This window comes from Condylura cristata, unplaced genomic scaffold, assembly GCF_000260355.1.
Source record: "Condylura cristata isolate star-nosed mole 26May11 unplaced genomic scaffold, ConCri1.0 scaffold00014, whole genome shotgun sequence".
NCBI lineage: Eukaryota > Metazoa > Chordata > Mammalia > Eulipotyphla > Talpidae > Condylura > Condylura cristata.
The window spans coordinates 41,102,160-41,119,307 of NW_004567115.1; the positions used below are offsets into that span (position 1 = coordinate 41,102,160).

The window sequence follows — 17,148 nt, forward strand, 5'->3', positions numbered from 1 at the left end:
AAAAAAAATGGTAACCATTAAAAATGGTGCTAGCTAAGAGTATGGAAAAAAAGCAAAAAACTATGTGAAAAAATTATGTGTATATACATATAAAATACAATGCATATACTGTATATAGTTTCAGTGTAAGAATAACAAGCAGCAAAGGAAAAAAATCTGTACATTTAAAATAAGGAAGTCAAAATACTAAGTTAATAAATATTTATTTAAGCAGGTAACTTTTTTTTCTAGTTACCTAAAGCCTACATATTTTCCCAAAATAGCCTCTTTCGTGAACAAAAAATAACAAACCTTAGTTTGAGTTCCTCAATTGCTCTCAAGAACAGAGCACAATGGTCACCAATCTCCTTTAACAGACACCAAAACTTGACCTCCACTGGGAGGTAAAGAGGAAACACAGACAGGCTTTTCATTAGGTATGGTAGCTATCATGCTGTTTGTTGACTACCACTCAGAGCTACCGAAATTGGGAAAGGGTTGACTTAGGTCCATCAAAATGTCTAAAGCACCCCCAAAGGAAGACGTTGTTCCCAAATAAATACATTTTTGAAAGTGATTGTCATTTTTACCTACAAAGCAGTTGAAACAAAAATAAATAAATAAATAAAAGTGTATATACCATTTTAAAGAAAATTTGAATGTCCTCATTCCAGTGGGAAGTGATGATTCTGGAACAAGCTCTTTGAGAAAGAGGCAAATGGAGTAGAAGAACCACACTGAGACAATGCAGTTTACACAAATCTTCCATCTCTTGCAGGGATGCACACTTACTTTCCACCTGCATAAAATAAAGACTGTTGAGTTGCATAAAATAAAGCTATGTAGAGTGCATAAAATAAAGCTCAAACAGCAGCAGATGGTGGAGCAGAATTTACACATGCTACACACATAGACATCCTTGCCGTGCAGAAATACAGCAGTATTGCATTCGTCACTCTGTGCTTGAGAGTCGTTTTCTTCATACATAAAGTCAACTGCATTTATACAAGTGGGAGGTAAGAGGGCTGGGAACCGGCAAATAAATCCACAGCAGTTTACATAAAGCATTTTCCAGTATTTTTAGTTAAGTCAAATGTCCTTGATATGATCAGGCAGCGCATAAAGCCGTGCCCCAGCTTGATAGTGGCAGAGTTATACACCAAATGCTCTGTTCTGTCCTAGGCTTTGTGTCTTAAAGGTGATTTTCTCATTTCTCATGGCAAGCCAAGGACCTCATGCTACCGTCAAATATTTGCAATGCAATTAGTGAAAGAAAACTTACATCTGCTAGGGACCTCCAGGAGCCTGATAAGAAGTTTCAGAGGACACATGTGGTTTGATTTCATTTTTATGATAATGATTTAATTTAGCACACTAAGTATGTGTAAGTATTTCACTACAAATACTTCTATGGGAAAAAAAAGTAGATATTAAAAGGCCAAATAGAGAAAATGCAAGGTAAAAGATGAGCCCAGTCCACTTCTGAAATTGCAGAAGAAAGACTAAACTTCCATTTTTCTTTACGGTCTTTTGCTAAGCATTTCCCAGCATTCAGATTGTAAGCAACAGAAAGCATATACACACATGTGCATGTATGTGTGCACATATGTTAAGGATGACTAGTTGGGCAGCAAACCCATACTGGGTGACAGAGAGTTAACAGACCCTATTAACCATAAAGAAGGCTAAAAACGTTAGCATTTCTCCAGTGGGAATGGCACCAAGAATGCTCCTTCAAAAGGCAGTTTGGTGTTGTAGAACATTAGCAAGACAGATGTGGTTTGTAGCCACACTGCAATTTAAGAATTGTTACCTAGCCTTGTCCGAACCTCAGTGCTCTCAAACATGAACTAAGAATACCGAGACTCCCTTTGAAATGCAATTGCAAGGAATTAATGGCACAAGGCATAGAAGAAGTCCAGAAAGTGGTCACATTATAGGTTCTCCTGGATGCTAATTTCCTTTCTTACTTCTCTTTGTTTTATAGGTTGAATAATCTATAAATCATGTTACAGCATAGTAGTTGTTTCTTGTCAAGATAAAAGCTAGTTTTTCCCCCCATTTTTGGAAGCTTACATAAATAAATTAGGGAAATATATCAAATAACAAATGGAAGATGGAAACCAGTAAGATTTCATAAATGGGGAGCCAGGAGGTTCTACAGTAAAACGGTAACAATCTCACCTGTGTGACATCAATTTTCTGACCCGAGTCAGACTTCTTTTTGTTTTCTAAAAACTGATGGCACATTTCCAAAGACAAGGAGCACGTAGTAGCACAAAGAACACGCCGAATGTCAGATCCTTCTGGCCAGATTTGCTCAAGCAGAGACATAGTTTCACATGCCTGTCACAGAAGGGAATTAGAAAATACTGGGACTCAGGTTCTCCCTGGTGGCACAGCGGGTTGAAGCGCAGCACTGCAAGCAAACTGTAGTGCTTGCTTCAGTGTGAGTTTGACCCTTCGATCCCCACCCTGGAGGTCACCCACGTGGTGCGGCAGACTTCTCCTATCTCCCCTGCTGCTCCCCTCAGCAGTGTACTACATCACTGCCTGTTCTGCTCCCCACTCTGTCTCTGGTGAATCCTCTCACCACCCCCCTGAACCTCTGGCTTGTACCCCTGTTCTGTATGCATAAATAAATAAATAATTTTTAGAAAAAGAAACAGGGGTTTCCTACTCACAAAGCATCTGCCCCCAATATACATATATTATCTTCAAAGATAGTAACTTCACAGTAGAAAATGCAAGCAGGCACAAACTTCACCAGTGGTGAATATATCAATATCATGAGTCTCTGATAGACTACACAGAGAACCGAACATCAATGGAGAGGTTTTCTTGCCAAGAATATGCAATCTCATTCCAAATGGGAAAACATAATATATCCCCACTGGAAGGATATTCAAAATATATTTGATCAATACTCCTATGAAGTGTCAAGGTCATGGAAGACAAGGGAAAAACAAAACAAAAATAAAGATTACAGATTGGGGAAACTTGAAAGAAATTACAACTAAATGGATGTGACACTCTGGATAGAATTCCTAGAACAGAAAAGAAGACATGGCTGGGTAAAGTAAGTGAAATCTTGATAAGTTTAATAAATGCTGGTGCTACATTCCTGTTTTTGGAAAATGTATGAGATTGCACATGTTAAACATTAAGCAGAGTTAGGTGAGAGATACATGGGAACTGTATCCTATGTCTGCAACTTTATAAGGAATTAGACAAGTCATCCAAATAAAAAGGTTTTTTTTTCTTTTGGTTTGGGTACCTTTTCCATCATATTTGTCCATTTTAAACTTCCAGAAAGGCGTTCTAATGTTAACACTCTACGGCTCTTCATTTGTTTAATCAGGGTATGATAAGCATTTTCAATCTCCGTTTTCTTCTGTAAAAGGAAGGAAAGTCACGTGAATTTTCATGAGATAAACTATCCAATTACTTCATCTAGAGAAAACATATTGAAGATATTCTTGTTACAATATATTTCTAAGTAAAAAATATGACACTGATATTTAAAATTAGAGATCATCAGCAATGTTTTAAAAGTATAGCAGACAACATTAATTTGTCTTTGACAAGATAATTTTTCTCTGGAAATTTAGAGAATTTTGCTTTTTAATGCCTTTATGGAGAAATAACTAATCCTCCAATCGTATAATGCAATGGCTTTTGAGAAATTAAAAGACAGCGCAACATTATCAGAATCTAATTTTATTACATTTCAGACACCTCTAAAAAGAAGCATCTTAACCAGTTAGTGCATTATATTTTATTATGAAAATTTTCAAATATGCACCCAAAAAAAAAAAAAAGAAGAATAGTGCAATCTCCTGCCAAGGAAATTAGCATCCACAACATACATTGTGTTTTAATTTGTATGTCATGTAGGCCTCAAATTAATAAGTAAATAACTTCCTTAAAAAGAGTTCAACAAATTAGGAAATAAAAAATGAGAAAATGTAGTATTTTACCAGAAAATGAAATTCTTCACTAAAAAAATTCTTTATAAGGAGAGATTGAGGACAATGTTTGCAAGACACCCTTCAAACCCAGATACAGAAATGTTACCAAGAGAATAAATTATTATGATAATCGTTATTGACAAGTGAAATCAAATGATTATAGAACCTCCTCCCAAAATAAAAATGAGCATGGAGGTTGTTTCTCTAATAGCCAGCGAGTAACTTCAGCAACTGACTAAGAACTAAAGTAACGTAAACTAATCTCAGACTCCACGACAATCATCTGCATGCTTTCAGTACCACGGAGAGTATGACAATATTTCAAAGTGGTGAGAAATACTGACTAAAAAAATCATTTTTTGATTTAGAATATAGAATTCACCAAAAATAGTGAACCTTAAACTTAAAAAATCAGGATATACTTTTGACTTCCAAAAACTTTAGTTGTAATTGTCAAATATATCGATGCAGCAAAATAATGAGATCAATGGCATTAAAATAAAAGGTACTTTGAGGGTTCTAATAATGATTTAAATATTTTTTAAGATTTATTTATTTATGTATACAAGAACTAGGCTACAGGCCAGTTGTAAAGGGGTGGTGAGAGGATTCACCTGAGAAGGAGTGGGGAGCAGAACAGGCAGACTGACCAAGTACACTGCTGAGGAGAGCAGTTGGCAAGACAGGAGAAGTTTGCTGCACCATGTGGGTCACCTCCCTGACTGGGATGGAACTCATAGCTTCTAGTGCTGCACTTTAACCCATTGTGCTACCAGGGTGGGCCCAATCATTTAATATTATGAAATAATTTTATTTTATTCCCTTCTCATCAACTTTTTTATATTCTCATTAGAAACCACTATGTTAACTCTTTTCATGATTATGTCTCAGCTACAGAGCATAACTTTTGCCTCTAATTTCATGTATTTCTGGCATTCCTTACCTTGAAGGGAGCTGCCATAGCAGTGAAATACATCAGGGCAAGAGTCAGAGAGTCTCTTCAAATCCGTGCTCTATTATTCATTTGGTGTTACAATGAGCAGATTGCGTATTTAAGTACCTATTTCCTCATTTATAAAGCATATCTGCTAACACCTACCTTACAGGATTGTGGTAAAGTTTCAATGAATCATGAGAAGATCCAAAACCATTGTAAGACAATAGGTGCTCGATAAGTTACTGCATGTCTATCATTTGTTATTACTATAAATAAATTTCTATACCTATCTGTGAAACATATGATAATTTCCATAGAAGATGTAGAACTAGGGCCTTCCTAGTGGAGCAGGGGTTAAAGTATCAGCCACTGTGGTACAAGTTCAATCCCTGGCCAGGGAATCTCACTCACATGGCTCAGCAGACCTCTCCTGTCCCAACTGCTCCCCTCAGCAGTGTACTTCAGTAGATCTGCCTGTTCCACTCCCCACTCTATCTGTGATGACTTCTTTAACCCCCTGCACCTCTGGCCTGTATCCCAGTTCTTCTGTGCATAAAACAAATAATAATAAAATAAATCTTTTTTTAAAAATAAAAAAAGGAAGAAGAAGAAGAAGAGTTAAAAACAAAGCTGACTCGGCCCTCCCTGGTGGCGCAGTGGGTTAAAGCACAGCACTGAGAAACCAAAACCACTTCTGCATGAGTTCGATTCCCGCCTGCCCCGGAGGTGACCACATGGCGTGGCAGACCTCTCCTGACCCACCTGCTGCTCCCCTCAGCAGTGTACTTCATTGATCTGCCTGTTCTGTTCCCCACTCTGTCTCTGGTGAAGCCTCTCGCCGCCCCTGAGCCTCTGGCCTGTACCCCAGTTCTGTATGCACAAATAAATAAATCTTTAAAAAAAAAAAACAAAGCTGACTCAAGTAATTCAGAAAAGTTTACAGAATTCTGGAAAGATTTTGTCCTTTAGAAGTAAATTACCTCCTTGTAAAACATCTGGTTTCTGAACAGGCTTGGCATAAAGTATGCATAAAGACGAAGAATATCTGATTCTTGTCCCCAGGAAAGCACAGCATTGATCTTCATTGACCAACAGTGCGTGATTAAAAAGTTGAAAAGGTGAGTTTGTAGTTGGTTCAGACCTCCATCTGCAATGATCACAAAATATGGGCAACTCTCTTCCAAGAAAATTTTCCATTCTTGTGAAAAACATCCAGAAAATTCTGTTCGGACATCAATGTTTGTATTATGCTGAAGATGAAGAATTAAAGCAGTTCTCAAAGTAAGAAGTTCAGGGGCATTAAAATATGCAAACTCAGCATCCTATGGAGTAGAAAGGAAAGTAATTATTTTGGATTTATCAAGTAGTTGTTTACTTGTTTAGTTGATTTAGACATGTCACAGATCTTTCCTTAATTTTGACACATATATATTGCTTTGTAATAGAAAAAAAAAACTATAAGGCAATAAGGAATTTTAGTATTAGTTCTGAAGTCATACAAAAGAATTGAACTGTCACATGTTACCTGGAAGAAAACTATGGCAAATTGTCCTCCTTTTCTAATAAGATCCACAAGGTAGTATTCAACCAGATAGAAGAAGTGCAGGTCCTGTCCCAACTTTAATGTTTTATCACATATGCATGAGATAAGTAATGAATCGCCATCAACCAGGAAAAATTCAGATTCAACGAAATCATTGAATAAACTGGAATAGCTAAAATAAAGGCATTAGAGCACAAATGACAAATATCCCAATAGGGCAAAAGCATTGCTATTATCTCACTATTGTTAATAGCTGGATTTTTTTAAAAATAGTTTTACATTGGACTCCATGCTAACACATTTTAACTCTGTCCATATGCAGGAGTATCCTTCATGAGAGAACAGGATCAGTTCCATTTTATAGCCTCCCACCCCCCCCAAAATAAATTATGCTCAAAGTGATAATGCATATGATCTAAAGCCATATGGAAGAATCTGGATTAGGCTCAGGAATTTAACACCTATATTCCAAATATAAACCTGTACTTTAGTTCCTTACTGATTAGTCAGTCCAATATCTTTATAAAATCATGGGATCATTAATAAATTGACAACTGTGGATAAATGAAGAAAACTGTGCCCATAAACAGCACTAAAAGTTCATTGTTGTCAATAATAGAGTGCATAGATTTCACTTTAAGGCCAAATAAATATAAAGGGAATATAAGATTTTACATTTCTTTGTCTACTACTAAACCATACTCACTCAGCTTTTGGTATTTCATCCAAAACTAACAGTGACATTTCCTCTAAAATCACTGTGTCTTCTTCAAAAGAAAGAAAGAGAAAAAAAGAGAGAGAATAGATCATTTTTAATGAATTAATCTTTTTTAAAATGGCTATCATTTACTTATTACTTGAGAAAGTAAAAACAATAATAGCTTACTTAGTTCTATTATATATGTAACTTAAATAATCATTATTTCAAAGTGTTTAAACATTTTAAATTGAAACTCTCATTCTTGCTGCTATCTATCAACCAATTTGAACTGAAAATATTAAGTAGCAAATATCCTTAAGCGTGGTACTGTCAATGAAAATGTCAGGCCTACAAAGAAAGAAGAACTACTAGAAAGTTACTTATTCCTTCAACAAACAAAATTCATGCATGTAACGCAGTATTTTAGGCACTGGGAATGCAAGAATGAACAAAATTCAACATGTGCCCATTCTCATGGAGTTTAATATCTATCATGAAAGATAAGTATCAGTAAGTTAATCATATAAATAATGGAAAATTGCAAAACTATTAAGGTCAAAAAAGGTCAGAGGAAGCTTCCCTATAGAAGTAATGTTAAGCTGAGTTCTAAAGGATGAAATAACAATTAACTAAGCAAAAGACAAGAGTCGAGAAGGAGGATTCTAGGTAGAGGGTGTACCAGAAAACCATATGTAACAGTCATGTAACAGGAAGTATGGATGGAACTTGATCCTAAAAAGAAGTTATGGTGTTAGAATGGAAGGAAGAGCTATCTGTATAACAGAAATATAAATGTGGCCCTCCCTGGTGGCACAACAGGGTAAAGTGCAGCACTATTAAGCCACTGCAGCACACCACAGCATGAGTTCAATCCCTGGCCAGGGAGGTGACCCACATGGCACAGCAGACCTCTCCTGTCTTGCCAGCTGCTCCCCTCAGCAGTGTATTTCAGTCCATCTGCCTATTCTGCTCCCCACTGTCTCTGATAAATGCTCTCACCCCCCTCATCTCTGGCCTATACCCCAGTTCTTGTATTCATAAATAAATGAATCTTAAAAAAAAAAAAAAGAAATATAAAAGAACTCAGAATCTTTGAAGACATAGTTAGAATGTTCTCTTCATCTCAAAGTCCATTAATGGAATTTTATTAGGTAGCACTGTGTTTGACTTTGCATCTTGCAAATTTGTCCTAACTACAGTACAGAGATAAGACAGGAAGAGAGGAAAGTTCCTATTAATTGATCAGCAGAGACAAAAATTTGTTGTTCAGAATAGTGATAGTATTTTGATGTTGGTGGATGGTTGGGACTAATAAAAAGCTGGAGAGACCCAGTTATTTGAAGGACTTCATAATTTAGTAGTGGGTGAGAGACATGGAGAGAGAAGAGGGAAAAGTAAGTGTTGTCAAGAATGACTCATGATTCTACCTAATACATGTAATTAGGCTATCCCTTGGGCAGGAAGCTTAGAACAAGTCTACATTTCAGGGGAAGAGAAATCCTTTGCAGTTAGCTGAGTTTGAATTGCTTTGTAGATTTACCATTATGTATGTGACCTAAGTATTTAAATCTACAGCACTAGAGAGCAAACATAAAGTTTGGAATAGGTTTGAATATATGAGTAATTTGAGTATGATAAGTGAGGACATTGGTGAAGGTGCACTTGTTTAACTAGAGAGAGAAAGAAAAGAACTGAGACGCCCCCCTGGTGGCACAGCCTGTTAAAACGCAGTATTGCAAACTAGCCGCAGCCGCTTAGGGCAAATTCAATCCCTGGCCCGGAAGTGATCCACACGGTGCAGCAGACCTCTGTGTCTCACCCACTGCTCCCCTCAGCAGTGTTTTCAGTCAGCCCGCTCATTCTGCTCCCCACTCTGTCTCTGGTGAATCTTCTCACCTCCTCTGCACCTCTGGCCTGTACCCCAGTTCTGTATGCACAAATAAGTAAATCTTTAAAAAATAAATATTGTTTTGTCCTGATTTATTGCTCCCGGGCAGCAGCTGAGACGGAACTCCCTAAGGTGGGGTCTGCAGCTATGTGAGTGCTATAGGGGAAAGGGTCTCTACATAGACTTTAGGTGCAGTTTTAGAAAGCTGACGTGGCGCTGTACACCTGGAGTCAAGGCCTGGTCTGGTCATTGTGCTATTGCCTGTATATGGTCATACAAATATATATGCCTATACTGAATATGTAAATACATTTTATATGAATAATTAAGTTTATACAATATAGGATGTATAGCAATAATATACATGCCACATACTAAATAAATATGTGGCAAAAGTGGATGAAAACTTCAAAAGTAATTGACAAAGAGCTACCAAAGGCACAGAAAGAATGGACTTGAATATTTGTCATTGAAACGTTCCTCACATATGCCATTCAATGTAGAACTTAACGCGATAGATGATGATAAGAAGGAAAGAAGAGAGGGGAGGGGAGGAAAGAAAAAGAGGGGGAGGGGGACATGGAAGAGAAGGAAAGAAGAGAGAAGGTAAGGAAGGAGGGAACAAAATTGGGGTACAGAAATAGGTTATTTCTGATGTTTTGATGAGGTATTGGGTTCAGAGAACGGAATTCTTGGGTTACCTCTGAGAAGTTTCACAAGAGTTCCCCTTTCAGCAGCGCAAGGTGAGTTTCCCCACAAGGTAGAGATGCTTAATTATATCCAAAAGGGCAATTTTATTATATAAATAAGAGGCGAGGGGGAGGGGAAAGGGAAGGAAAGGTGGGGAGTGGAGGGGACACTCTCACAGACACAGCAGTCAGAACAGCTAACCTCTGAAAGGGACAGATTTGTTAAAAGACACCTTCATAGACACAGGTGCCGTCTTGGGAAGAGAGCTGCCTTTTTGAAAGGGGTAGGTTTAAGAAAAAGAGGCCAGCACAGACACAGGTGGGCGGGAGAGCTGCTTTGGAAAAGAAATGCCCTGCAGAGGTAGGAGAGCTGCATGTAAAAAGGGCCAGATTTCCCAAAAGAGGGCTGCATGGCCCCAAGAGGACAATCTTGAGAGGAAAGCTGAGCCCTGCCAGCGCAAAAATTACAGGCATACAGTGTTTTATTTTGGGGGAGGAGTTCATTCCCTTGTGCAATTTTTATCGATTGACAAATAACTTCTAAGTGGTGAGTTGGTTGATTTGTAAGGACCAGGATTCTCTACAATGGCCCTTAATCTCCATAACCCCAACTCGGGTCTGTCTGCACCTGTGTTTACTTTCTATGTGTTGTCCCTGCATCCGGTCACAGAAATTGGGACAAAACACTATAGAAGTCTGAAACTTGCTATCGCAGTTGGGACTGTTAGGGTCCGAAATCACCCAATTGCCTCCCGCGACAAAGAACAGAGATGCACAAGAAAGCGGAGTTTATTAAGCCAGCTAGCTGGGGTCAAGCTTTCTTGCAGGCACACAGGCCACACAAGGGGAGCAAGACCCAGATCAGAGAAATGCCAGGGAATATGTGGCCTCATCAGCTACTATATGCGTCACAGCCTGAGCAGATTCAATTTAGCCAGTAAATTCAAAGATTAACTACATCAAAACAGCTCAACCACACAAGGGCATGTTTTCCAGGAACTATCCTGGATGCAGTATCTGCCTGCATCTGTTCGGGGGGCCTAGGGGGGGGGGGTCACAGAGGGGCCTAGCCAGAGGGGCCTAACAGGACCTAAAGACTTGTCATTTCTATATCTGGCTTAACAACGATGTTAATCATTTCTACCCCAGCTCCAGTTTCTGGTTTTATGTCTCCATCCGAAATTTTCATTTATCTGAAAAATTGAGCATCCAGTCTCGTTCATATGAATCACACTCTCTTCTGCATGTTGTAAGGTTCAGGCACTAGCCAGACACAGGCACAGAAGGGGCAGTTGCCCCAAGCAGAAGCAGATACTCGCAAGCAACAACCTCATGACTTGTCACCACCAGCTAACACAAGCCCGGGAAGAAGCATACGTCCACTTCCTTGTCAAAATTTCCACTGTCATTTCTCCCCCCTACCTAGACCTATAAAAACCTCTCTTCCCCTTCCCTCAGCGCGACTTCTCTGACCTCAACTCTCTCTGGGGTCAGTGAACCTCGCCCAGGTCGAGCACAGAAATAAACCTACTTTGGCCTAGCTATCACTTTGCATCCCCCTACTTCGCTGAACTGACACAAGCTACGCAACGTCTGTCATCAGACACAGTACGGATGGAGGGGAAATGCTTTGAAAAATCAGAATTTCCACGCCAGCTCATGTTATGACCCCCCTTTTTTGTAATATCAAAATATTCTGAGCAACCATCAGCTAGCAGCCGGATTGCCTTAGCCTCATAAGGTGCTACCTGGCCCAGGCAAGCAAGCACTGCCCCAGGGCGGGAAATTCTTCTTAAAGTCAAAAATATTACAATGGGCTGATTAATAAAAGCAATTGGCAGTTATAGCAAAATCAATACCGTAAAATAAGACAGTACTAGAACATGCTAAAAATTACCAATTCTTTTACTGCCAGGACTGAGAATCCAATTCTTATCTCTCTACTAGCTTACTTAAGCTTTCTGTTGCTTAGTCTTTAAATGAGGACTCTTACTATCTCCTTTAGTAATTCATCTACAAGAAAACTTCTCCACCGTAATCCTCACCTTTATTTTACCCTCTTTCACAACTTCACCATGGCCCGTGACCTCACTGTATCCTCTTTCACATCTCCAACCCAGCTTCCACCCTCGCCCTCTACTTGACTTTACCCTCTAAGATGTCTCAGTGAGAATGAAAATCATTAATTAGCATTAAAGGTTTAAAGGGAATTTGTTTTGGCCGGTCACCACTGTGATAAACAGTGTTGGCCTTGAATTTTGTGAATTTATGTACCTGTCTTTATTTTGAGAGATTGATTTTAAGAGTAATAAATGTTGTCTCTCAGCTGAAGGTCAAACTTCTCAGAAAAAAAGATGATTATGATCTCTCAGCCCAATTCATATGCTAATGTTCTCACTTCTTGCTTGAATGAAATGTATAATATAAACTTCTGCTGACAGCAGAACAGGAAGACTTGCACCCAAATCCTATTTCCCTGTCTTCCTCGCACCCACTCCCTATTCTCCCTCTTTTTAGGGATCTCCGCTGGCCAACACTGCTCCTGATGGGGGAAGGCATGCAGGGGAGACATCACAAGACTGAGTCCCACAGAGGGGACAGGTAGGAGGGGACAGGTAGAAGGGGCCAGTGCAGCAACTGACACAGCCATAACATCAAGGTCCTCAGGCACCAAAGCCTCGTGTCCGGGATGCCTGGATGTCTCCAAAAAGTCCCAGCAGATAACAGACTGTTGCGAACTGTGCCTGAAGCTCAGACACAAAAGGTAAAAGATAAGGACTTGGAGGAAGCTCATCAGGAAATCTCCAGTCCTCTCAAGTTCTACCTAGGCTCACAAGGAGTGAGCCCCTCCCAAGGCGAAACTGCCTATATCAGGGCAGTCTCTCCACCAGCACGGGCAGCTGTTCCACTGCCCACCTGTGCATATCCAGGTGTTTCTTTCCACCCACTCTTCTCGCTGCGGGCAGCAGCCTCCTTGCCTGCCCATGAGCATGCTGGGACTTCTCTGCATTGACCTCCCCCAGCAGAGGCCGCTCTCTCTGCAAGCCTGTCCCTTTGGGGCAGCTCTTCCTTGCCTGTCTCTTTCTAATAGACTTACTCTTCAAATATAACTGCACTTCGATCTCGTGAAGAATCTCGCCCTGTGCCGCTGAAAGGGGAGCTCTGGTGAAACCTTTCCTAGAGTGGATCCAAGGACCCCTGAACTCAAAAGACAACATCACTGCCACCCTAAGACCCTGCCCTTTCTGCCCCCACCCCAACAACCTGTGATCGGGACAGTCCCCGACCCTGAACCTTTCACTTGTGAGTTGGCTTCTCTCCTTGATGTCTTAGACCTCCCACTCATTCCTTAGCTCAGACCCATGTTCCATTTTGCCTTCTTGTCTTTGAAATTTACATGTCCATAATCAAGTGTTTTCCCCAACTACTAATCTGTCTGATTTTAATTCTGTTAATTGGCCAGTACCTGGAAAAACCCAAAGAGTAGAGGGAAATTTCCATCCACCCCTCACACTGTCATTGCAGAAAGGAGAGATTGTCCTCTGAGGATTAATCCATGAGGTTGTGAGGGGACAGAGGAGCAGCAAGCCAAGACCTGAGGGTGGAATCTAGAGGCTGAGACTAGCACCCAGGGTAACTGCCAGCAAGAAAGTAAAGAAACTCTGCCCTATCTCCACAAGGAATTGGAGTCTTCAAACCACCTGGTCAATCACCCAGAACCAGGTAAGCAGGCAGACTCCTTCATTAGAGCCTGGCGATCCAAAGAGGTGACAAAATTATAAATTTTGTTGTCTTCAGTCACTAAGTGTGCGAAGTGTGTCATGCAGCAATAAAAAGTTAATGCATGCCCTTTGACCATAAGAACACTCTTAATTGTTATGTGAAAAATAAATTCTTATTGCACTAAGTCATTGAAATGTAAGAATGGATCGGAAGCCCCTGGGAGGTCTTCCTGAAATGCACAGTCTGATTCTGCAAGTTCGGAGCAGGGACTGGGAGACAGTCTGTTAGCAATAAGTAGATGTTTGGGGCAGTGCTCATCTCACCTCCTTGAGTTTTTGCTCAATATTTCAGATGTCCAGCACTTTTTTTTTTCTTTTAATATTGCCCCTTCATTGCGAGGACACTCTCCTTTCTCCAGACCTCAGAACTCCCAGTTCCTCAGGAATGTCCCTTTTTGCTACTCCCCCCCTCCCCCACCAGCTCCTGCTTCTCCAGCCCTGAGCTCCTGGAGCTCCGCCTCAGCTCCTTGCACGAAACTCCAGGTGCGGGAGACTAGCTCGGGCCCCGAGGGCCATGTCACAGGGACCGGGCCCCCCGCGGGACTGATGCGCCCCAGGTCCCTCCCAAGGGACTCCCCTCACCCCTGTCCCCCTCAGCCCAGAGCCAGGACCCGACCTGCTGCGTCCATAGAGCCGCCAAGTGGAGCACCCCACAGGGTGGGAGAGGCAGAGAGATCTCGGGCGTGCACGCACTGGGGACCCGGATGAGGTACCGTTCTGCTCAGCTGCCAGGCGCAAGCAATCTTTAAAGCCAGCAGTTAAGTTTCGGTTTCCTTTCTCTTCCCTTGAGCATTTAAGTTTCGATTGCCTCTTATCTAGAATAAATTGAGCCAGCTTAGAGGAAAGGTGAGGTTTTAGCATCCTTCCCTTAATGGGAATCTTAAGAGACAGCAGAAAAATAGTCCCGGCTTTGGGCCTGGAGAGGGACGCTAAGAGAAATCTGGAACATCTCAACAAAATCACATCAAAAAGAGGAGGGACTGAGACACAGAAGAAACACAAAACATAGTGGAATCTGACATTCCACCGTGAGCTGCAGCGGCCTCCTGCCGTGGCGCCCACCCATGCCCCTAAAAGAAGAAACGTGGGCACGGAGTTCGGGTCTCGGGCAGCTGTGATCACTGACTTGTGGAGCTCAGTGGAGCTTTCGTGCCAAGAAACATCAAAACGATCCTGGGAAGCCCGGAGCTGCTTTTCTTTAAGGAAACCAAAGCACAGAGCTTCAGACAGGGTCCTCTGTGTCTCTCGACCAGGAAATTTCGCGGAGCACCTAAATGAGGCCAGCCCCGGGGATTTCCTGGACCGGCAGGGAGAGGATTTTCTGGACGGGCAGGGAGGCGCACAGCGCGAGGCCCTGGGTAAACCCCCGGGAGAGCAGAGCCAGCAGCAAAGCAGTGGGGGGGGGGGAGGTTTAAGTTTGTTTTCCTTTCTGGCTTGGGGAAGGGGTGTCTTCCCTCTTAACTGTGCACACCTGGCTTCCATCATCCTCCGAGTTCAGACTAACTGCAACTCTCCTCCCTCCCTCCTGGGGGGGGAGGGGGCAGGACTATAGTTTCGGACTCTTCCCTGGCCTTCCAGAACTGCCACACCCTATCCTGTCCATAGCCCTAGCAGGACTGAGGCAAGACTGAAACCATGCTGCTGTGCCCCCAGGGAGAGTATGTGAGCGACCTTTCCTACCCCTAACAGTTCCTCAGGGAAAATCGTACAGAAAAGGCAACGAAGGACATGTTTTCTTGTTATAGAGAATATAAATAGCTGTTTAAAAGGTGAGGAGGGACATTTCTCACATTCAACTGGCTTTCATTCATTCACTCATTTTATTATTTTTTGGAAATGTGTGATGTGGTTGTTCACGAAGAAATTGTGAAAGAATAAGAATCTGGCACTGACCCTGGCGGTCAAGGCAGGATGATCACCCCAAGTGGGGTGGGTGACTGATAGCACCCTTCCTTGGAGCTAGACTGCTGGGTACAGGTGCCCCTTCTGGGAAAACTTGAAGGAACCGATTGTGGTCTGGTTCTGTTACCCCAAAAACAGCCTCAGTTTCCCTCAGCCAATAGAAGGAAACAGTTTGAGGAAAAGGAAAGTGGTTTTATTCCTCCTCTTTGGCAAGTTACAGGGCTATTTATACAGTGTTCAACAAAGAAAAGGGAAGGTGGGCAAGCGTCCCCAAAGGGGAGGGAGTAAAAGTTAGTGTTGGGATGGAGACCAGTGGGCACCGGCCTTTATTTACACTAAGACAAACAGAAATGGGAAATCAGCAAGAGTAATGGGGAGGGAGCAGGGAGCAGCTCAGGGAGGAAGAGGAGTGGGCCTGCTTTCTCACTATTTGCTTTTGTTTGGGATTTCCTTTCCTTGACCCTAAACCTGTCAAAAGAAGAGAAACTGCAAGGAAAGGAGAGAAAAAAGTAAACCCACAATTAAGAAGTCTGGGAAAACCAATTTCATCATAAATTTGTCAAAGGAGGCAAATCCGCAAATGCTTGTCTGAGAGCCCATTTACTGTATCAAGGCTATTTATACAAAGCTAAACAAAGGGGCAGGGGGCGGTGAAGATGAGCAAGGGTCTGTAATGGGGAGGGTGCCAGGGTCAGTGCCCAAATGGAGTTGCTTTTTCTGCATCAGCTGTTTGCCCTTTCGTGGAATAGAAGAACATCAGCCTATCAAACAAGGAAGAGGAATTGCAAGGAGCAGGGAAAGACAAATTTGCTAATGATTATCTGAGCAGTCATAAAGACAAAGTTGGCAATGCTTATCTGAGAGACCAGTCATCTGTAACTATCAGTTCCAGTCAAACAAAATTTGCCTTTAGCACCAGTTTCTTATACCAGGCTCCTCCGGTGTCACCCTAATGCAATCTATTTTAAGGATACAGCAGTTGTCAATAGGGAACTCAAAGAGCTAAGCATTATTGACTTTAACAGGATGGATTTGGTGTTCTTCTGCCCTTCGGATTTCACCTTTATGTGTCCTTCCGAGATGGTCGCTCAGTGAAAAAGCCAATTAATTTTGTGAACTTCAACAGGGCTACACTTTCAGGGGATTGCTGCTTTTGCTATCTTGCCTGGGAAACACACCAAGGAAGTGTGACAGGGTGGTCCCCAGGAAAAGAGGGAAGTTTCAGGTTCCCCGCCCCACCCAGAAGGAGGGTGGAGCTGAGCAGAGAAGAGAAGGAATCTGAAGAAAGCAGGATGGAGAGCCAGAAGGAGACCTGAGGAAGCCACATGGGGCAGGGAGCATGTGATGAAGAAACTGTGCTTGTTTCTTGGTCCTAGACTGGTGGAAACAGATGTGGGTGAGAGACCCATGGGGAGGTTAACTATGGCAGCTTTTATCTTAATTTTGATGTTGCTCTTTTCCTCCCAGACTTGTCTGGCCATGTCTGACCCTTTTCTATGGGTCTTGGCCAGAAGGTGCTTTAGGCTTGTGGTGGGCTTTCAGGCCTTGCTTTGGACCAGTCCCGAATGAGTTGACTTGCCCATGAGGGGACGGGTAACTTAAGGTGTTTGATTTCAAAACTATATTCTTTGTCTTTTCTGTATTGTATGCTCATTTAAGTTCCTTTCCACTAAAGCTCTTATGTCTTGATGCGGTGGATGGCAGAACCTATTTAGAGCAGGCAGGTTTGGGGGTTCAGGAGCTCCCCTCTCTCCCTG

At 41.9% G+C, this 17,148-nt stretch overlaps 1 protein-coding gene across 1 annotated transcript in view; it reads right to left on the reverse strand.

The window, feature by feature from the left end:
- Positions 1-14,136, reverse strand: part of LOC101634080 (probable ATP-dependent RNA helicase DDX60) — a 71,271-nt gene extending 57,135 nt beyond the window's left edge. The window contains exons 1-7 of the mRNA XM_012724998.1: positions 14,106-14,136; positions 7,137-7,197; positions 6,413-6,602; positions 5,868-6,209; positions 3,257-3,373; positions 2,164-2,325; positions 620-778 (exon numbers count right to left, since the gene is read on the reverse strand). Of these exons, the coding sequence (XP_012580452.1) occupies positions 620-778; positions 2,164-2,325; positions 3,257-3,373; positions 5,868-6,209; positions 6,413-6,602; positions 7,137-7,197; positions 14,106-14,118 (1,044 nt within the window). The 5' untranslated portion in view covers positions 14,119-14,136. The remainder of the gene's footprint in view (positions 1-619; positions 779-2,163; positions 2,326-3,256; positions 3,374-5,867; positions 6,210-6,412; positions 6,603-7,136; positions 7,198-14,105) is intronic.
- Between the last annotated feature and the right edge of the window lie 3,012 nt (positions 14,137-17,148).